Genomic DNA, 23,353 nt, shown 5'->3' with positions numbered 1-23,353 from the left:
CTCCTCAAAACAGTGATATCTCACCATACTGATGGGGCCTACTCTGAAAAACGCTCTCCTTGCCCTCGACCACCGTTAACAAAAGATGCTAGTTCGTCATGCTTTTTGCACTTTCTAATAATTTAAAACAGTCTTTAGGATCCAACCTTCACCCCAGCTTTTGATCTTCATCTCTAAAAGGTTTCAGTAAGTACTTTCTACTCTCTCTGTGGCTCGGGGCCCAAACAGACTGGTGAGTTCTCCACATGCTAAAAGTTACTGAGGTTTCTATCATCTCAGCTCTCAGAGAAAAAAGTAAACTTAAACCAACTGAAAGCAGAAGACTGCAGATGTTTAAGGAGCCTGTATACATCAGGTTAATGCAATGAAAACTGATTCAAGTTGCCTTTAGGGCACAGGCAGAGATCAGTTTTAACATCGGCCCACGAGCGGTGAGGTTAAAGGTTCTCAAAACATTTGCAGTTCAGGCTTAAAATACAGTAAATGAAATTTCTCATCCTGATGAAGAAGACTGACAGGAGACTGCTCGAGGATATAAGAAGTTTCAGCCTCAGACTGCTCATTTTTGGCCACTGCCACTTCAAATCTTTTTCTCCTAGTTCATCAACTGAGGTGGAGCTCCAAGTTGTCAGGCCTGGGGAACCCTAGCCCTAAGATGAATGGACTATGCCGGCATCCTCTGATGAATGGTCATGACAATCTACATATTAACAATCATGCAACTGAGCTCATGGCTCATTGTTAGGCAATGTTGCTAGTGTCGGTCATGTTTATAAGGTTAGGGAAACCCGCAGTCACTTGGAAAACTGACGAAATGTTTCGCTAGTTGAAAACGTCCAGATGAACGGGATCAGTTTGCCTGAATTATTGAGGAGGTCCAAACGTCCACAAGATGTAGTTTAACATGTAGCACATTAAACTACATCTTTCTTCACAGGGTTGTCACTATTTAAATCACAGAGGGGATTCCTCCTTCTCAGATTTTTTTATTTGAAGGCAATCAGAGAAAGTGAATTTTCCCTTTTTTCTATAAGAAGCATAGCGCTTGCTTGAATTACAGGTAGAACTTCTGGTTTAACTCGAAAATAGTTCTTAGAAAAAGTGCAAAATATTTTTTTTAGTGACAGGTGTGTGATTTCTTTAAAAAAAAGAGAGATTAAGTGCATGTTTTATTCCTATAAGCATCTAGATAAGCGTTGTTACACCCCATACCTGCAAAACTGGGCAGTTCACACCAAAACAATGTAGGTGCATGAGCAATACTACGAGCCACGGAGAAAAATTCGAATTTCTTGCTGGAGAATAAAAAAATAAACATTTGTCCCTGTTTTATGTTTTGACCCATCACAAGGAGCCACATCGCCACATTTCAGGGCCCCTGTCCCACAGTTTGGACAACCCAGGTTGCAAGCACAACCCCCAGAGGACCGAAGCTGGAGTCAGTTAGCGAGCTGACCTGAGTTCAGCTTTGACGTTGACCTCTAAACGGTCTGGGTCACAGCAGAGTGAGAGGGAGCCGACCCCAGAACTGTAAATGGGCTGTTTGAGTGAAAAGAATATATAGCCGCCTGAGAGGCTGCTTACTGTGTTACACACACAGACACACACACATGTACACGGGACATAAACACTGAGTCTAACAAGGCATTATTCAAATGCAAGTATTAACACACATGTGCATATAGACTTAAAAACACACACTCACTCAAGATTATTAAAACAAAACTATCTTTAAAAACTCAGAAACATGGGAAGCAAACAAACACGTGGAGGCCCAACTGCAAATTGCCGTGACAACACTAACTGGTTTGACCCCGGTTTACTCAAGGGAAAAGAGATATTTATGACTGTGAGGCACACAGACACACACACACAAATATATATGTACACATATATATATTTGTGTGTGTGTAAACATGAAGGCAAAAGGACAGCCTGTAAGGCAGTTTATTCACACATCAACACAAAACAGACAAGGAGAGCATTTTTATTGTGATATTTGTTTAAAAAAAATCAGAATAACTTCAAACCTTCCTGACACAAGCCAACATTAAGATAAGCTGTAACCCCCGACACTACAAAACAGTCGGCATGTGTATGAGTGCAGTTATAGGCAGCTTGTTTGTGTTTGAATGTGGAGCTCAGAAACTAATTTTAGCAAGTAGTTTGTTTCCTGGTCGAGGGCACACCTCTGGCAGCGGCGGCGGTGCTTTTTGTTTGTGTGCGAGGGCTCAAAATGTGTCCGCTCACTGATTCCGGTCAGCGGTGTGATTACTGGCTCACACTCCTACAGTGAAGCCTCGATAGATTTACTAAACTCCCAATCAAAAACACCCCGCTTGGCCAAGAGGTTTTAAAGGTGAGGAGGTGCTTATGGTCTAAATTAGGAGTGACTATAGTATAAAAAAAGTGTGTGTGTCTCTGGTTGGGTGTAAATAAGTGTTTTACATTCGGTGCATAGATGTTTGTAAAGGGGAACTCAGTGGAATTAGTAGTGCATGTTTATAAAGTCACACATTTTAAGAGATTAAATTACCAGAGGCTGAGTAATTCCTGCTTTTAGTCCCTATGAAAGGTTCAGCTCCAAACACACTGGTACATGTTAAAGACATGTCTAATTATCAGAGACATATTGCTCACTTGTGTTTGAGCAGCGTGCGGGGGACAACCACGGGAATAGATAAAGACTTTGAAGGGGGCTAAAAGAGGCAATGGAATAAATGCAATCTCAAAACTTTATATGGTCTTTCACGTATTTAGAAGAATGAGCTGGATAAAACTGAACCCCTCCAAAATTACCATCAACTAATAAGAGGGATATCGGTTTTTAATTACCTGGTGCTATCATCTTGAGGATAACAATATCTAAGTTCTTTTGTATTACCTCTCACAACTAGCAAAAAACTGGTGGACTCCACCTTCAAGCACAAATGAAATATATCTTGAAGGCGGAGACACCAAATCATATTAAACAGCTTGAAGCGAAGGTGGGTAAAATAACCACTGGTGACAAGAAGTGGGTCAATTGATGGAATAGAATTCAAGTGAAGTATGCCGTCGATAGCCATGTGACAGGGTTTGTAAAAATATTAGAGGGTTACCTAGGCAACCAGAAGGTAGAATGTCTCCTGGCTACCAACCATCAGCACCAAAGTGATGCACTTTGTGTATGGAGCCCCTTTGAAAAAAGCAGCTACTGTCAGTTGCTCTGTTATGCTGCTCTATTCCATAGTATGCTGTATTCAGCATGCTTTTGCCAGTACTCCTTGGATTTACATCTTTGCAGGAAAACCCACGACCCTAAACGAACACAGCAGACACGCAGGTGAAGCTCCTACTCCTAAAGACTGGTAACAGACCAGTTTCAATCCCAGTTTCCACCCACGATGAAGTTGCTGCAGTAAAACTGAGTCATTCTTGCAGAAACTAACAGCCATGTCATTTTGACTCCTACAGCTCAGCACGGTGTTAGTTCAGAAAGGCCAAGAAGCTAAGCTGAGCCTTTTACACGATGTCCTTGTACACATCCAGGCGTGCTATGTATCAATGCTCCTTCTGCAAGCCACATTTCAACCCACCTCCACCCCCAGCACCTCCTTTTCATACCACCTCTTACATCTCTGTTGTGTAATTGGTTCCTGCTGCTGCTTTCCATTACCATATCACCAAATATAAGCTGGAAATAAGAGTTGTAATTAAATAGTTTTTTGACATCAGAAAGACAAACAAGACTCAAACAGTTTCTGTGGCAGAGGACAAAGATGCGACGCAAAGCACCTGCTGAACAGCAACCAATGACGATCAAGAGGTGATTGAAGCTTCCTTCTTCCTTCATGACTGCTTATTAATATCAGTCATTCATTTCTTTCTCTCTTCATCGCAACGTAGCTGACATGCTAAGGTTTCTCTGTGTGAAGTCGACCTAAATTGAGCACAGATGCTTTTGCCCTCTCTGTACGTCTGGCTGCTGTTTTCGTGCTGCTTTGAAAACTCTGATTGCCAGACTGCTTTTATAGATGAAAAATCCTGTTAATTAGCATTCAAGCTCCTCACGCCCCACTGTCCTGCCCTGCCGTGTTTCAGAGTGTTCACTCGAACTCGAGGTGCTGGCGTTATTTTATTCACACTGGGTTTTATCCTGCAAAGCTGTCCGACAGCTGCCTGATTCCTGGTCGATGTCGTCCACCTGATAGTCGGCTTAAAACTGTAGAAACCATCCAGTTTCAGTGTAGCTGGGACTGAGTTGTCTTGAAAGAGTCTATTTTTGAAGCCGCATCCATTCATTCATTCATGCACCTTTGCAAATTTTGGGGGTTTCTTTTTCTCTCTGTCGATGTGTCTGGGTACAAACTGTTGGCCCGAGCTGTTTTCACAGCTCCTGTACACTTCCTGTTTTCACTGCAGCACACACACATTAACAAACACACACACCAGGTCGACCGGCTGGCCTCTAGAGCCCTCAGGGTGTGTGTGTGTGTGTGTGTGTGTTTGAGTGTGTAAATGTGTGTGTTAGAGCAGGGTTGTTTTCCAAGCTACATTTTGCTGCCACATGGATGTAGAGTGGTTTAGTATGTCTGCCTGGCAGGCCTGCTGACACACACACACACACAGTCCAATTCAAAGGGAGTTCCTCAGGCAGCCAGACAAGGCTCCCTTTCACCCTCCGAGATACAGCATCAGATTGGGACGATTGTGTACTTTTTTTGTGCGTTCTGTGCGTTATGACTTCTCTTTCCATTTCTCTGTTTTCTTTTTAGAAACTCGCACACATTTTGGCAAATGCTGAAGGTTTTCTTCTGTCAGATTCTCTGCAAGAAAAAAAGTGTGTGTGTGCTTGAGTGTGAGCATGCGCCAGGGGTGTGGTCTGGGTGACATTTAGCTTAAAAGGTGAGAAGTGTACAGCCCCCGTACCCCCACCCCATCCCTCCCTAACCCCACAACCTCCCCACCGCTCTCAAAACTGGCCCAACACACACAGGGAGCAAGCATGGAAAGTTGTGATGTAATGACGCCACAGTTCTTCTGCAGGAGAACACGTACATAACTGTGCACATGCACACACAGATTTGTAAACGTAGCCGTCGCGTCTGCAATCACCCTGATTGGTTCAAACACACTTTCCCTCCAAACTCTGGCGAGGCGAAGCAGCCGTCACTGTAAACACTCACACACACAAAAAACCCCAAACCAAAATTGGTCCCACAACATAACGGCTGATTTTACCATCGAGGTCACAGGCAACAAACTCTGATGTGAGCTGAAAACCATAAAGAGGTTTCTCTTAATGACGGTGGGCATAAAGGTTTTTTTTTTCTTGTTACATAGCAACTGGGGGAAGTACAAGCTGGCTATGGGAGCCGAAAACATCACGAGGAACGCACCTCGGGTTTTATTTAATTTTATTTTTATTTTCCAGCACCGTGCAGTCAGAAGCTGTGAATAACACTGGAATCCAGCCAGAGAGCTCAGGGTGCAATCACACCCCTGACGCCGCTTCACTGTTGAACCGCGGCCGACTTTGTGAAGGTTTTCCAGCACAAGCTGAAAGAAATTCCTGCAATTACCTGCAACGCCGTACGCCAGTTGGATGCTTTATGAAAAAGCAACAAAACTGACGACATGTAGATTTTATTTTGGATCTGCTATAAGTAGCCTGCTGTGATTAGATAACACAGCTAATACCAGCGAGCATGGCCTCGAAAACATTCACAGTTGATTTTAACAAGTATAAATAACCACTGGCCACTTTTTCTTTTTTTTAGGTATTTAAAATAAATTCAGGTCCTTTATTTGACTTCTCACAGATCATTTTAAGTGGGTTAAATTTGTTTCTCTTGGATTAAATTAATTCCTGTTTGAACTTTACTGCATATTAGCTCCATGCATTTAGCAAATGGACAACAAATAAAGGTGCGTGTGTGTGTGTGGCTTCACTTAATTCTGCAAAATGTCTGAAATGCATTCTACTCTGACTCTTAAGAACAAAATAACGGCGCTTTTGCTGTTGTTTGTTGTATATAATAATATGGAATAACCAGCAGCGGTGGGGCCTGGACCCAAACTGGTTCACAGTGTCATTAATAATTCTAATTTATTACTGTTGCCGTGGCGATGCAAGCAGTTTAAAATATTTCTAGACCTTGACAAGCTGTTTGAATCCAAAACTCTCGATATGAAGGTTTTGTGATTTTTGCAATTTGGTGGCAGCAGGCTGATTGCATTTTGTTACAGACATTTATCATGTGGATCGATTATTTCAGGGGAACATCTTTTCTAAAAAAGAAGGGAATCTGGCGGAAGTGTTTTTATCATAATAATCAACAAAATTTTATGCACACTAGTCTGTGTGTGTGGTCAGTGAAATTCCCGTCAATCTTCTCGTTGTAACAACCTGTACACCGACATTTTCAGCCATTCTCCCTGTTCTGGATTTGAAAGGAAGAAGTGGGTTTCCTTCAAAAACAAAACTTTTCTCGACTTAAAAAAATTTAAAAATTGATGCTTTTTTCCACACACTTTTTTCCATCGGTCTCACCCATAAACTCCCCATTCACTTTAAGATAAGAACAAAAACGCTGTCATTGGGTTTAGACAGGCGATCACAGCTTCAAGCTGGACCCTGAGGTGTGGTTAAAGGAGGGTTAGAATAGGAGGGTTAAAGGTTTTATACACACAATGGGTAGGGGACAGACTAAAGGAATGGCCTTGAAAGATTGTCTGTGCGTGACTACAGTCTGGACAGCGTTCTCGTAGCTGCCAGTGTCCGCTTCTCTAGAGTGCTTTTATCAGATTTTTTTCTCAATACAGGAAAGCTACACACTCACATTTCAACAGAATTTCTCACAAAAACCAGCACAATCACAAAAGATGTCATAAAATCTCAGTTTCTCTTCTTTTCTCTCTCTCTTACACACACACACTCACTCACACACACTGTCCCGGCAAACCCTGCTAGCACGCCGGCCGTGCTAAAAATACCCCCGTCTGTTCTGTTGGGGTTGGCCTGGGGGCGAACCTGGGCCCGGGCTTATAAATGTCCTCTTTGTAGTGCAGTGGAAATGTCCAACAAATGAGTCTTTTATTAGGGCAAGACAAAAAAACACAGCTAATTATGTTTACTCAGATCAATCCACGCACACACACACACACTGGCTCGCTGACCAGAGACAGTGAGAGTAAGTGTGTCTGTGTATAAGTGTGTATATTTAGAGAGTCTATAAAATACATATATTGGGGTGATGGTTAGACGGAGTAGAGAAACAGACAGTTGTAGGAAATTCACCAACAAACCCGAGGAAGATTTTTTACCAGCTGCAAAAAAAAATGAGGGAGATGGAAGCTTTACTGTGTAAAGAGATAAAGCAGCTGATATAACAAGAGCAAATATTTCAAATTAACTTCAGGGAGTGAACCCAAACTTGATGTTTTGGGGGATCTATTAAATATATAAATTACATCTATCTTTTTCAAGGCATTCCCAGAGCAGTTGAAGGTTTCCTTGAATGAAAATGTTTGACTTATTAACTCGGTGTAAAGTGCACATGATGCAGTCGACATACACAGACGCTATACTCCGATTTAGACGTGCTCGTAAGAGTGTTGTTTTGTGACATTTCCTGCTAAATTACCAGGAAGAAAGAGTGCATCCTGAAGACTTTTGTCTAAATTCTAGCTTTGCATTTATTTTCTGTGATTTAAACGCATCCGTGTTTTAAAAAAATCTTTACAGTTTCTAAATTAATGGTTAAAAAGTCGTTTTTTCACATCAAACTCCAGTCACTTTACAGCTTTGTGTGAATTAGCAGGCTCACACTTTAAAATGCTTTAAACGTTTTCTTTAATCGAGCTGCGTGCACTAACATTTTACAAGAAAGCCGAGTATGAGCCCCAAAATATTATATTTTACACAGTGACATTGACAGAAAACGTTTTACTTCGGAAAAAACAATTTGTAGTAAAGCAGTACATTTACCAACGCGAGTCGTTATTTTAAACACTTATCAAAAGAAGCTGTTTGGCTTTTGTTTTTAATTTAAAAATGTAAGTTAAATATAATAACTTGAATATTAACCTTACATCTAACAAACATAAGAAAGCTCAGATTGAACTTGTTGACCACATCCGGCTTCAGCCTCGCCTCCTTTTTACCGTATTCTGGTTTTACGGTTGCTCGGTTGTTTTGTTTTATTGATGCTTTTAATCACGGCTCCTTTCAACACATTCAAGGCGGCTGGTTTCCAACAAAGAGTATGTTTGTATGGGACGTGAGAGATGTCAGTAATAATATAGTCAGAAATTTCAGTATCGATATTTCTTAAAAATGAAAGCAAACTGTACATGTTAGGTTTGTCACAGCATCGATCGTGTGATGGACAGAGCTACGATTGTTCTCATTGTCTTCGTGCATTCACGAATTACCGTTTTCTGTCCTTGTAGCTTTTTTTTGTAACCCCAAAATCCCTGTGAAACGTGCATGTGTGTTCACTTTGCTAAAAATGGAGCCAATCGAAATGTAGGACATTGCCTCGGTGGTGTAGGGCTGGGGAGGGTCGGGTCACGCTTTCTGAGGTGCGTGCGTGCTGCTGTCATTGTGTTGGACTCTGTCGGTGGCGTTTCTCGTTAAAATGTAAATGTGTGGTTGTCTTAAGCATTGCGCTTGCATTTATCTGTGCTGTATCTGACACACCGGGAATTTCTGAGAGGAATGGATATCCATCAGACTTTAACTCTTTATTGTCTTTGCACAGACATATTTGTACACAGGTACAGTGAAACTGCAGTACGGTTAGACATCGGTGCTAAAGAGGAAGCAAGCGAAACAAATGTACGAGGAAACAACGAGTTTACTGACTGTTAATTCCCTCTAACTGAAGAAATGACAGGTACTGAGTGCCGGCCTTCACCCTCCTCTTCAAGTCTTTGCAGTTTGTTAAAAGGCAACCTTTAAGACGCAAATGGCAACGTGAAGCGATGTGAGGTAGCTCACGGTTAGCTTGATGCGCTAACGTTACTAGAAGTGAGAAAAAGAGAATTTAAAACCCACAAAAGTCACAGGCGAAGAAGCAAAAACATCCACAAGATCTCTGTCCGTATGATGCTTGACTGATAGGAAGGGGAGAATATATAGTCTGGAAACACACAGACACATACAAAAAACCCACTTTTATCTAAATCAAAGGTTAAAAAATGAAAAGTGAAAATGCTGCGAAAATAACTGTGGAAGTGCGAGGCAGAGGAAACGAGGTCAAAGGCTGCAAGGGAATTCCTTCTCTCTTTTCAACTGTCAATCATTCAGCTGGTGCCAGAGATACCAAGGAGCCAGTGTGTGTGTGCGAGGGGGGGTTTGTGCGTTTGAATGGTGCGATAGGTCCTCAACTTGACAATGAACCCCCGTCCCTTTGCAGTCACGCCACCACATCAGAGAGAGACACCGAGAGGAGGAGGAGGAGAAGAAGGGTTAGGAATGAGGGGAGTGGGGTGGAAGAAAGAAGAGAAGGAAGGAAACTAAGGTAAGAGGAGAGGAGGAAAGATAAAGAATGAAGGTGGGGGGGTTAAAGAAGGAGGGAGAAAGTGTGAAAGGGGACTGAGCGTGGCGGAGGAGGCGGGGAGATCGGGATGGGTGCTCGTTTCAGAAAGGACGGATTAAGGAAAAAAGGGCTATGGATAGTTCAGCCAAAAAACGAGGAGAATAGAGCGAGCGAGCAGGAGAGAGAGGGAGCGGGTGGGAGAGAGAGGGAGAGGCTTGGCCCCTGACCCGGGGACATTATAGAAAGGGAGATTATGGTTGTTTAAAACTCTCTAAGCGCTAACCCCGGGGACCCGAGCTAATACCCTGACACACAGACGCACCCCAACTACAAGCCAACACAGACACCGTGTGAAAGTCCACCAATATCCTTCAGCTGATATTCCCTCTTTTTCCTTCTAAATGACCAAAACCAACAAGGACTTGATCCTCCTAGCAGCTGCCATCTGACACGTCCTGTTCCTCCATTGTTGTCCACAGAGGTAACTCTCATTTCGCTGAGTAATGGAAGCTTTTTACAAGAGGCATCAGGCCACTTTTCTCCTGCGACCTCTGCGACCTCTGAGCCTGAACTTGACTTCGGATGCTGCGACTGGAACCCAAACAGGATCTTGTTTGCACTGCTTCTCTATCTTCTTCTGGAAAGATCTGCTTGACTTGGTCCCATTTACAAGCACCAAATACTCATTATAGCACCAACTGTAGATCAAGCCGCTGCTGAAAATAGTTCCTAACACTTTTAGCATTTGCTACAATGCCGTGCTCGTCTGTTTTTTAGGAGCAACTTCCTGATTTCTTCCGTGACGCTTGACAAAAAGTGGGGAAAGCGTTGTGAAAAATGCAGCAAGCATTGAGCTCTTTGGTGGGAGTTGTGCAGCCAATTTGTTAACAATGAGAAAATAAGAGAATGAAAAAACTTCCTGATCTTTTAAAAACTCGAGCTCTCTGTGACACACACACACACACACGCACACTCATTGAGAAAGGGAGATTAACACTGGCCTCTATACTCGGCCCAGGACAAGAGTGTTGAAGGAGGGAGCAGTGTGTTCTCGGGGTGAAAGAAGGGGCAAGGGACCTGCTGCCAGTACCTCCTGCTAATCTGTACAAGAGGAGGGAGGAGGAGGGCATGGATGGATAGATGGATGGATGGATGGAAAAGTGAGGGGGGAAAAGGAAGAAGAAAAATAGTGATGAAAAATGTCATTATTGATTGGGGGAAAGCAAGAAAATGGCAAGACGTAGAGAAGCAAAGGCTCGAGGAGACAGCAGAGAAAGAGTGGGGAAAAAATTAGGTGAGGCTATTTTTGAAAAACTGAAATCCAGAAAGTTAGAAATGCCTCAGATATTTGAAGAAGATAAAAAAACAGAAGGCTGCAGGGAAGCAGCATTACGGGACTGAAAAGTTGGGGGGAAAAAATTATATCACGAATCACGCAGAGGATCATTAAATGCACTTAAAATGTAAAGTCGACTATATTTACACAAGACGGTGACAGGAGGTTTTTTTTCATTGTTAAATTTAAGAAAATTGAAAAAACAGAGAAAAAAATACAACGAAAAAAACGAAAAACAGAGAGGAGCTTGAACACAGTTTAGCGGGGTGTGAGAAGAAGAAGCGTCCTCGGCGGTTCAAGGGTCCTGCCTTGAATGTTAACACTTTTACCCCCTGTGTCCGCTCAGTGAACTATGTATCTCTTACCCAGTGAACATGCACTTGCCAGCTCCCTGCCACACCACACAAGAAAGACAGAGAGAAAGAGTGGGTTTATGATCTGTGTGTGCTCACACACTGCTGTGCATGTGTGGCCAATTAATTGTGTCTTTGCATGTGTGCTACATCATCGTACTCTATATGTGCGCCTGCTGCATGTTATATGACTTTATGCACACACAGACCAACACAGCAAATGGAAAGACTCTGAGTGTGTGTGTGTGTGTGCGCCTCAGGACTGTGTAACCACAGCTATGCAGCACACAGCGGGCTGGACCGCAGTAATGGAACCTACTATAGATGAAGCCACCAGTCCTCACAATCCCTCCTCTGTCTGAGCTGCTTAAAGGAGCAATTCGGCTAAAAAACAAAAGGCCTCACATGCGCTATGAGGCAGAGGAGCTTCGAGGTGGTCGTCTGCCGTCGGCATGAGAGAATCTTGCGTCGTATACAACTGAATTTTGAGTTTTATGATGACAATTTGTCAAGATCATGAATTGCAAGCTCCTGATTTTGCAGAACGAATCTGTGAATCTCTGTTAAAATTTGTACAATTGTTCCCAATTTTAAAAAAGTTTAGGAAACATTGTTTTTTAACAACAATCTTTTTTTAAGTTTCATTGCATTTGATTTTTTTTAAATCCAGTGTTTTTTCTTGCATGTTGTCCGTCCTCACTTCCAGCTCCTCACATGCTGACGTTCGGTCAGGAGCCAGAAGCTTCACGTATTGCTCCAGCAGACAACATGCCTGGCACAGCCGTGAATAGATAGCATGGTTGCTGGTACAGGACACCGTGAAATGACCACCATGCCGATTAGGCAAATGAAGAATAAGCTTATTGAAGAGGAGATACGTAAGTTTTGTTCAACGCTGAGAAAAGAGGCGTCTAAACCCAAACACTGACCTTTTCCCTAACGCCAGCGACAAAGCAACAAAAGGAGCCGTATTTATATAGTCCTTTTCTGCTCTGTTTGGGATTGGCTGCAGCTCAGGAGGTAAAACCAGTTCATCTGCTAATTGGAAGGTTGGCGGCTCGATCCATGTCTAGATATGCTGAAACACCCTTAAGAAAAAAATGAAAAAAGTGCTTGTACGAATTGGTGAATGAGGCATGTTGTACAAAGGGCTTTGAGTGCTCAGGTAGAACAGAGAAGCACTGCATATGAATCAGTCCATTTACCAAAGCGCTTTCTTACTACAGCCTTCATTCATCCTTTCACACTCACATTCTGATGAATGCATCAGTGGAAACTCAGTATCTTGCCCAATGATGCTTCGTCATGCTGAAGGTTTTCCTCCACATCCACCTCCTACTTCAGACTTCTGTATTTACTTATTTGTCCTCACCAAGCCAAAGGGTATGCTGGCAAGCATCTAAGCACACTGAAAAATGCTGCACAGCGGGCTGCAGTGAGACAATACGGGCCTGACCGAGCATCAGTGTCATCCATGTAGCTTCTTAAGCGCTTATCCAGGTGAGGATTGCCAGACGAAGCCAAAGCGAGATAAACCCCAGATAAGTCGCCAGTCCGTCGCAGGGCCAACATTTAGGACCATTTAGGAATGACCGGTAAACCCAAACGTGCACGTGTTTGGGCTGTGAGGAAGAAACTAAAGTAGCCTTGTTAGTCAAACCTGCCAACTCTGCACGGCTGATGAACACTTCTCAATTTTGGTGGCTTTTGCCTGCATTTATCTGCAAACAAGAATTAAAAGTTGCCTTTAAAGGCTGCTTGGGATGTTGTAAAAGTTGACTATATGAAAAGGTTGGGTTCAAGTCATCAAAGAACACAAACACCTGATGACACCAAATACCATCAACAGAAACAGCCATCACCTGCCGAGGATCTGTAGCCGTACCACCACAGAAGAAGACAACAGTGCAGGTGCAGAAGAAGAAGAAGGAGCAAGCTGTAAAAGGAGGGAGGCTGTCGTCACTGTGAGCCGCGAGAGAGTGTTTGGGCTGCAGGATTGTTATTACTCTGGCCACCGTGATTTACACTTCATCACAGCCGAATAGACAGAAGAAGGCAGGCAGAGGGTACCTCATTAGTGTGTGTGTGTGTGTGTGTGTGTGTGTGTGTGTGAGAGAGTTGATGTAGCTCCATCTGAGCTGCTGGTTGCTATTTTTGACCAATTATGCAAGCCAAAAATGACGACACAAAACATTTGGACCTTCCACTCTGTGTGTGTGAGCCTCATGTTCATTTCTTCTCATCTGACCCAGATTCAGTCCAGCGAGGCTGCTCCACGTCCATGTTTGTGTGGTTTGTTTGTGTGTGTGTGAGAAAGTTATGAGGCTCCGACCCAAAGAAACTGCATGAAAAAAAGAAGAAAGGTTTACCTGGTTACCTAGCAACAGTAGATTTGTTTTGTCAAAGGAGGATAAAAATGTATTTAAAAAACTTCATTGGTTCGACTTATCGGTGTTTCCGATGTTTTTGAATTCACTTCTTAGCTACCAAAATATTTTCTTGGGATCCTTGTGGTGTGGTGACCCCTAGTGGTCGTGGAAGGTAACTGTTAACGAACTTCAACCAAGTAGAAACCCAGCAACATGCGTACAATATTTCAGAAAAAACTTTAAAAGAAGAAATGGGATCATTTGCATCCAGCTAAAATTGTGAGGAGTGGAGTGATTAAAACAAAGTATCCAGATCATCTAACGTGAGACAAAAACGCTACAAGTCTACGGCCGTACAGCTTCACTCAAAAATAAAAGTTTGTTATAAATTATATGTTTAAAGGTAACTCAGAATCAACATGCACTTGTGGTTTTTGTACCATATTTTCTCTTCATATATGTGTGTGCACAGGAAAACATTTATGTCTATGTGCAAACAGATTAGTACATTATTTCTGTGTGCCTGTATGTGTGTTTGTGTGTGTGTGAAGCCTCAGTAGCGCTCCTGCTTGGCACCGTAGCTCCAGAAAGCTCAGGCTCCTAATGAGAGCAGACAGGGCTCTGGCAGAGTGACCACAGAACTATTTCTAACTGCAGATTGCTTTAAAATGGAACCGTCACAGAAATGTGCTGCTGCGTGTGTGCAGGGTAAAAATATACCATGTGTATATGTGTGTATGCGCATAACTTCACTGTTTTTACGCTCTCATAGTGAGAAAAAAAATTCAGCAGCAGACAGGCAGATTTACCAAATGGTGACTGTGTGTGTAGCTAAAGTGTGAGGAGTGGGCAGCGACCGACGACAGAGCTAACACAGAATGCTCAGAACCTCCAAATGCTGCTTCTGCCCTGCATGAGTTGGTTCTTACGATCCCAAGTGATCAAAAAAGAAAGAAAATTGAGTTGTTAAAAAGAAACCATGATGACGCTGCACATAGCTCAGACTCTGATTGGTAGAAAGAAGATGACCACAACAAGTATGGTTGATCTCTAGGAGGAAGAAGAGCAAAAAAAAAAAAAAACTACATCGCAGTCCCCCAAAAATGTTCTGAGTAGCACCAAGTCAACCTCCGCAAGCCAGCTTTATGTCTGATGGCCAGCGGGGGCAAAGTCAGTTTTAATTAAACCTATAGGAAAACAGTGCTAGTGCTTCTTCAGGCCGGGACCTCGCTAAGCGCTTTCCTGGGCAGTTTATGACCTCATTGTTCGCTTCAAATCATCGTCAGTGCAGCCTTTGTTGTGTCATTATGCTCCCATTTAGAGAAAAATATGCCTGGGGCGTGGCTTCCTTAGCGCATGGGTGTGGTGTAGTCTCCTGTGGCTTGGAGACGGGCAAAGTACTCAACCTGAGGCTTCCAGACAGGATTTCACCAGCCAGTGAGTGATGTCACAGACATCCATCTTCTATCTACAGTCTTTGGACTGGACACGGGACACACACAGAGTGTAGTGCATGCACCTTCTTTCTTTTTCTTATAATCAAAAAGATGTCTGTAATGGCTCCTGGTACACTGGCTGCTACTGTAAACACAGGACAAGTATTACTGATACCAGTGCCGATACTACTACTTGATGAAGGCAGCTCACGTAGAGGAGAGCAGCGAGTCATGATTTATGAGATGAATAGTAAAACATTTGCAAATTCCGAACACTTGTTACCAACCAAAAAATCACCCTGATTGTTACTCTCCACAATAATTAGTTAACACAACAAAACACAACTTTCAGCATTTGGTGTTTCTTGAATGTAAATGTGCCTGTCTATGAAGCACTTTGGCTCAACTTCTGTTCTTTAAATGTGCTATAAGCTATAAATGAAACGGGCATGACAGGCAACACAAGAATTATCCTAAACCAATACCAGCATACGATTGATATTAGGACCTCTCCTGACTGCGCTGTTCTAAAACTTCACTTTAAGGTTATAAATCAGGTCTGAGCCCTGCTTGTGGGGACGCGGGGTCCTCATAAGTACAGACAGCCTCTTATTCCTCCTTCTGACTGACATGCCTCCCCCCTCCCCTCACCATAAACTTGGCCGTGGTTCCCGCTTGCATTCCGGGAACGCGTCTCGCTCGGTGTCAGATGTAACGCAGAGGAGCACCGCGAGTTCAAGCCCCGCACGCGGCCAACGTGCCTCCGCTCGTTGAGCCTGGCTTCCCTTTCCCTCCTGTCTCTCTTCTTCTTCTCTCTGTTTTATTAGCTGTCCCCTCAGCTGGCGCGCTCCCGGGAGTCCTCAGTAGCGGCACTCATGTGCACCCTGATCTCCTATCACTCACTGGTCCAAGTGTCTCGTTTTTAGCCTCAAACATTAAGATTATCTGCAAATTTTATTGATAAGGGTGGATGCTGGGGAGGAGGGGGGGGGGGGTTAGACTGTGACACATCTCACCGATTAAGCGAACCTTCGGTAAGCTGGATCAATACTACGCATGGTGCAGGGCTTTCCTTTTTTCTGCAGGAATCTCTGACCAATCTACTGAAAACGCGGCGTGTCGGGAACCTTTCTGAATGCAACCAAGATTTTAAAAAAGAAGAAGAAAGGGAGGAGGAGGAGGAGAGCGTGTCCAGAGACTGCACTTTACCCTCGATTTAACCCTTTTACACAGAACTTCCCTTTTCTCATTCCTTCTCCGAACAATCAGCACAAAACAGAATCTCTTTGTGGACACGAGTGTCCTCCTTCTCCGTCAGAGACATGAGTCCCCACGGCTCAGCCTGGACTCGCCACCGTATCAGATGTGATCAATAGACTGTGACGTCGCGCCGAGACTGGCTGATGCGCTCCTGTGTGAGATAATGAGGGGAAAGAAGAGTCTGTGCGGAGCCACCGCTGGAGTGCGGGGAGAGATATTACAGGGCTGTAAACTAATAAAAGATGAAGCGAAACTCTTTGATTCTCCTCTGTGTGTGCGTGTTCACTGTGCATCCCATTCGTGCAGGATGGAGATGAAGCAGCCGATCAGTTTTGGGGGTTTTTTGTTTTAGAATCTCGATATTTATGAGTTTCTGAGTTAATGTAACATTGTGCATTATGGGATATGGAGTCAAATTAACAAAGGCTATAAAAGAATGAGTGTGAGGCTTTAAAAACAAAAAAAAGTTGCGCTCTGGTGTTTTTTTAAATGAGTTTTCTCCTTTTGCAAACAACAAAAATGTGGCTGGTAAAAAAAAAAGGTGCAGATGTTTGCACAAATTACTAAAGATGTCAATAAAAAGCGCAAAACGATCTTTGGGGAGGAATAAATAATTAGATGAGACTGATATCACCTCACAGACACGGAGACCGGCGCTGACCCAGATTCTGTCTCCCTCCACCAAACTCATCCCCTCTCCCTCCCTCCCTCGCTCCCTGCCCAGAGTGCGCTCTTACCTGCAGGAGCCAGTGGCAGGTCTCGCCGATGAAGGGGAAGCCCATGGATCCTTTCGGCATGGGCAGCTTGCAGTTTTTATCCCGCGTGGCCGTCCACCGCAGCTGCCACAGCTGCTGGGACACGGCGAGGAGCAGGGCCATGGACACCAGGCAAGCGGCCAGAGTGGCCAGAGCGGAGACGATGTCGAAAGTGTCGAACAGCATAGTGATGGAGAGCCCGGTGATCTCTGCGGAACTGGGGTCGACTTTCAGAAACTTTGGACAAAGATGCGCTGAAACTTTTTTTTTGTGCTCCAAAAAGGGGGCAAAGTAAATCTTCGTCAAACTTTCAAAGTTATTTTTTGCGTAAAATAGCGCAGCGCTCTTTTTACGCGCACTGGAGGTGTCAGGAGGCAGCGGCTGCTCTGCTGTGAGAATGAATGAAGTGTGTAAAGTTCCTTTCTGATTTCGTGGGTCTGTGTTTTAAAACAGTCACAAAGTGGCGTCTCTGTGCCTCAGAGGTGCGAATCAGGCTCGGCTGAACTGGGCAGAGACGCTACAGGTGAGCTCCCCGCGTCTTCAGGATCACGCCTCAGTTTATGAAGTGTGGGGGGGAAAGTGAAACTATTAAAACTCGCTTTGTTTTAATGATTGAAACATTTAGGACACGGAATTCTCTTGGCTGGGGTCTGTCCTGATGTTTGAAATATCATTTTTAGTCTCGTTTGTGAATTACTGACTAAAAAGGAAAAAGGGAGATGGAAAAAATTGCTGAAGAAAGAAAAAGAAAAAAATGATCTCTAAGGTGACACGTTTATTTCAAACGCCGGGACTCCCGGGGACACGTGGAAAAAGTGAAGCCGAGCCCTGGAACTGACGAGGGCTTTTTACTTTTTAAAACTTCTCGAGGGATGGAAAGAGTTGGTTTAAGGTGAGAGAGGAAAAAAATAAACGAAAACTCTTCCAGGAATCGCGTCTCCTTCAAATAATTTTTAAAGAGAAAATCAAAAAGCGTCTTTGCATTAAAAAGTCAGGTCTCTGTGGCGCAAACACGAGGAGTAGAAATGTTTAAGATCCGTGAGCGTACAGGGATGCGTGGGTGCGCAGGAGATGCTCAGGAGCTGCCGTCCTCTTTCTCCTTCTCTTACTTTCTGACGTCCACTCTCCTCTCTGTGTACCTTTCTGTTTCTCAGAGCGCTCTCTCTCCTCTCCTCTCTCGCTCTCTGGCTGCCTATACAAATCACCCTCAGTGTGTGTATTGTGCATGCGTGCGCAAGGAGTGTGTGTGCGTCAAGCCAGAGGCACCAATGAGTGTTTATATAGCGTGGAGGCAACTGGAAGGCGAATAGGCGGCCAAGGGCTCCCGTCGCCCCCCTCCAACCCAACTCTACCTCACTCCAGTGTCGGAAGAGAGACTCCCCTGCTCCCTCCCTCTGCTCGGCTCCACCTCTTTCGGGGGCACCCCCTTCTCCATCCTCCCTCCCACTCTCTCTCTCTCCCCTCTCAGGAGAAGGGGTGGTGTAAAGTGAGCAGCAAGCGGCGCAAGAGGAGAAGAGGCTCGGAGCGTGCTGGACCTGGCGGGGTGCCAACGGGAGGAAAAGTGAGAGAGGGGGGAACAAGGCTCGCAGTTCTGACTTGTGTCTCCGTGCAGGACGTGCGCACTATAGTACGAGTCACCTGCATCAGGACTGATGAGACTTCTTTGTGTTTCTACAGAAGCGATAGAGTCCAAACTGTTAACAGATCCTGTCGCGTTTGTTTGAAAACGTGATTCTCAGCTGCGTGTTTACTCTGAGACGCGTCTTTACGCGCAGGCTGTCTGGAGCGAGCTTCTTGTTTCTTTCTGTTGCGCATGTCAAAGCTTGAATCACTGAGCTCTCAGGTGTTTTAGTGTCAAACAGAACTGATGTAAACAGCGTGGATCTGATTTATGCTGACTTTATTTACAGAACATCCCTTTATTCATCCCATATTCTACGCACATCCCGCGCGCTTCATCGGAGTGACAGATTAGGTTCTGTCTGTTTCTTCCCTGATTTTTTTTTTTTATTAAACTCGTTCCCTCACTTTCTCTGATTTCTCTCAGTGTTTGTAAAGAAATGAGTTCAAGTTTAGGACTGGGAATACTGGGAATGTTCGCACTCCAACTAAACCCGCTTCTGCTTATTCTCCTCGCCTCTCTCCCCGTGTTGTGTCCGTTCCTTGCCTCATCTCAGAGTTAAAGTTGCTGCACATCTTCCCAACACGCACCTCGTCTCGTCTCATGTCTCCCGCGTAATAATGATTTAATCCCGCTCACTCAGCTGACCTTTTAAAATTGAGCGCGGGGTGGTTTTGTCTTTCTTGAGCCCCCAGAATACAGTTTCATCAATGACACGCAGGAGCGCGAGGATTGGGGGGCGGGGTGGGTTGCGGGAGCTGCTTCATTCCAAAGAAAATGACTGGCTTCAATTAGGTCCGCAGACATTACCTGTTACATAACACGGAGGCAGAGTGGAGACCCTGACCCGCAGCACGGATGCAAAAGGTCATTCGTACAGTGAGGGGGCGCGTTTTGCTCTGCGGTCTCATTGTTTCAGGTCATTTATCAAACCACATTTAAACTCTGTCTTTGCATCTTTAACCATACTTGTGTCTTTTTTCACGAATCCTCTTTTCTCTTCACCCTTTCCCCTCTTTTCTCCATCTCCGAAACCTGCACTCCAGACCGAGACTCACAGAGCCAAACTCTCATTTCTCCTTTCTTTCATCGGGTCTTTCCCCTCTCGCTCTCAGACAGCGGCTTAATGCTGCCGCCTAGCGGAGGAGAATCACATGACTCGCGAGTAAGACATGGAAAGGGGTGAAGAGCAAATGATAGATAAGAAAAAACTGTGTCAAGTTTTTCCTTTCATCGTGAGAGCATCAAAAGTTTAGTCCTGCATCATTACACATTTGAAACTCACTGCTCAGCACGCACACACGCGGACATGCACTGATATCTCATAAAACATCTGCTGACAACAGGAAACTTCAAACATGTGTGAGAGGACAAAATGAGTCAATCATTTCTTGAAATCCCAATAAAATGCTTACATTCAGGATCTCAGTATTAGCTTGAACTCATATGTAGGGCAGCAGCAGCTTTATGTCATAAACCCAAAGTCACCACAGTGCTGAATCATTTCACACAGAGATCTGATCCAATAAACTCCAGCAAGACAACAATAAAAACAAAAATAAAAGCAGATTTTTGGATTTTATTCTGTTCTTTGCTTCTTCATTTTATTGTGGCGTCAATGTACAGTTTGGAGAGTTTAAATGCAAACCCATCAATCAAGCAGAAGGTTTGCTGATTTGTTACTTCAAATGTCTTGATCACATTGAATGACATTCCTGAGAAGACTCTGTTTGTCCAGTTTGTTTGTTTCTGTAACTGCAGCTATTCAAAGTTTCAGTTTCTGTTAGCAGTTTAATAAGTTTCCCCAATCAGCCAATCACATGGCAGAAAAGCACTTAGGCACAAACCTGGAATCAACATTAAGAATAAAGGTGATTTCAGTGACCTTGAATGTGGCATGGTTGTTGGTGCTGGGATATTCCCACACAACCATCAATAGGGGTTAAAGAGAAAGGGCTGAAAAAGAGAAAATATCTGGTGAGCAGCTTTGTTGATCACATGGTTCAGATGAGAATCAGGCTGCTTCAAGCTCAACATAAATAACCACTTGTTGCAACTAAGGTAAGGAGAAGAGCATCAAACCTTGAAGCAGATGGGCTGCAGCAGCAGAAGACCACGCTGGATGCATTCCTGCCACCTATAAACAGGAAACTGAGGCTACAACTCACACTGGCTCAACAGATGAAGATTTCTAACAACCTTTTGTACTCAAAGGGTCTCCACAGTCACAGCCTCAGATGTGTTCAGCAACTTGTTGAAGCTTAGCCACGAAGAATTAAAGCAGTTCAGGTGGCAAAAGGAGCTCCAACCTGGTACTGGTGACGTGTAACTCATGAGTTTTCACAGCACCTTTGGCAGACGAGCAAAAAACATCATTCTCAGAAGGCAAATTAGATTAGAAAGACAAACGTTAAGGCAAAACAAGTTTAAATGACACGACTATGCAAGATTTCAATTTTAATAAACACACCCTTATAAATAAACATACTATAGAAGCAATAAGTAAAAAATCAAAGCCAGTTAAAGTTGTAATAGAAAATGAAAAGGGGATAAAAACAATATTAAACAAAAAAAGGAAACCAGTTTATACTGAAATAAAGATGAATATACAAGCATAAGGACAAACGTACGCAGTGATATAAACATGCCTCTCTGCGTATCCAACTCTAACAAACATGCCTGAAGGTCTAATCCACACACAGAGTTACAAATGATGCACGTTTATGTATTTGAATATGAAGTTCAGAGGGTTTAAGAAGCTGTTGTGCTGTTACTCTAACACGTATTTCCTATTTTCACTTGTAGATGTTTTTTATTTCGCAGTTGTTTTTCACCTGCCGTCACGCCAATTTCACAACAAAACACCCGAAACCTGACCTCAGACTGAACTCTAGATTAGAACACCCTAACCCGCATACGATTGCCAAACTGCTGAATCAGAGCTGCTTTGAAACTGACTTTAGGCTAAGTAAAGGGAGTGTCAGCACCATGGACAGAGTCGCAGCACTGCAGATTGACAGGATTAAACGCTTCGTGTTACTTAAACAGCACAGAGTTTAAAAAAAATGGAAGGAAAAGTCCAAGCTCACGAGTTTCTAAACAGAAACAGCGAGATCAGCGAACGGCTTTACTTTTAGTCTCGTTGTTATTTCAGCCTGCAGCCAAAACTGGACCGCATGCCATCCATGCTTATTATCTTGGACTGTTTGTTTGTTTCAGTTCAAATTCAGCTTCATATCCCAAGCAGAGATTCCTCACAGTGATTATGGGCACAGTAGTGATGTAATATTCACTGCTGGCAGCACAGAGGAAACCACAATAGCACAGAAAAATGCTCCCAGCACATCGTATATTGTTTGAGACAGATGCATGTGTGCTCAGCAGAATGAATTAAGTTTGTTCCTAATTTCAGATCTTCAGGTTTCCTTCAGGTCTGCAGGTTATATATAACTGATACATAGCTGCTATTTAAATGCAGGTTCTTAAGTCATGTGTAACTATGAAACTATGAAATATTAAACATTAAAAAAAAGTGTTTTTTATAAATAGGGAGTAGCTGTAGCTAGGTTATTTTGGGGAAACCTGCAGTCAGCTGAGACTGAAGACATCACTTGGATGAGTTTCAACTTTCTGGGCGTTTCTCACCTTTAGATGTTCCACCCTTTTTTGTGGGTCTCTCTGTCTTCAGTTTTGTCTTCAGTACCTGATGGGTTGAGAGTTCACTAACAGTTGACTAAATTGGCCGTTGAAGACCATCTCTTTTCTCTGCCTTGAGAAAGTCTTGAGTTGTTGTTTTTGCAGTGTGCTTTGGGTCATCATATGTTTGCATTTTGAAACGCTTTCTGATCACTTCTGCAGAATTTGGCTGAATCTGAGCAGAGAGCATAGCCCAGTACACGACACACTTAATCCTGCTACACCTGTCAGCAGCCACACCGTCAATAACACTAGTGAGTTTTATCATCATTTGTAATGAAATAACAAGGAAACAGGCATCACCTGGCCCTGAAACTGCTTGTCAGTTAATCATGGTATTCTCACCTCCATAGTATTATTGATTTTTATAATTGAGCCATTTGTATATATTAGTGCTATTTCCTTAATGTGTAAACTCTGTAAACATATTGTATTATTTAATACAATATGTTATTTCGCAGTAACTCCTAAACAGCGATTGCAGTACTTTAGTTAAATCCCTTGAATTACAGCTGGAAGTCTGCACTTTCTGAAAGTCTGAACCCACTTAAAACCCACTTTAAAAACCAACTGTGGTGCTGCACAGAGGACAATATGCAAAAATAGGGTCAAACACATGTGGGCCTGACCACATACTGTAGGTGAGACCAGAGACCTTCCAATTCTGGGAAACCTCAGTCATGTGAAACTGGTTTCAGTATCTCAGGGTTTTAAAAAAAAACAGCAACCCTTTCACCTTAAAAGAAAAAAAAAGCAGGAAAACAACAACAATGGTTTCTCCTGTTAGAGTCCTATGTTTTTTAAACCCATCCATCCACCCCAGCCTCCTCCTGGTGTGGATTTTGTGGCTCTAAAATATAATCTGACCTTCTTCTTTGTTGCCGTCACACATGAGTCATCGCTAAGGTGTCTCACTTGACCACAGAGGGTCATTTATGATTAATACATGAGCAAACACACCACACAGTAAATGTCATAATCATTTTTCTTCTGTGATACA

General features: G+C 43.5%; 1 protein-coding gene across 1 annotated transcript in view; it reads right to left on the bottom strand.

The window, feature by feature from the left end:
- The window catches only part of cyp26b1 (cytochrome P450, family 26, subfamily b, polypeptide 1), a 38,371-nt gene extending 19,952 nt beyond the window's left edge, over positions 1-18,419 (bottom strand). The window contains exon 1 of the mRNA XM_084923584.1: positions 17,019-18,419. Within this exon, the coding sequence (XP_084779710.1) occupies positions 17,019-17,222 (204 nt within the window). The 5' untranslated portion in view covers positions 17,223-18,419. The remainder of the gene's footprint in view (positions 1-17,018) is intronic.
- Positions 18,420-23,353: the final 4,934 nt, after the last annotated feature.

This window comes from Perissodus microlepis, chromosome 3 (assembly GCF_051167445.1).
Source record: "Perissodus microlepis isolate ML-2025 ecotype Zambia chromosome 3, ASM5116744v1, whole genome shotgun sequence".
Lineage (NCBI taxonomy): Eukaryota > Metazoa > Chordata > Actinopteri > Cichliformes > Cichlidae > Perissodus > Perissodus microlepis.
Note: the sequence above shows the minus strand (reverse complement) of the source record. Positions and strands in the feature narration are given on the sequence as shown.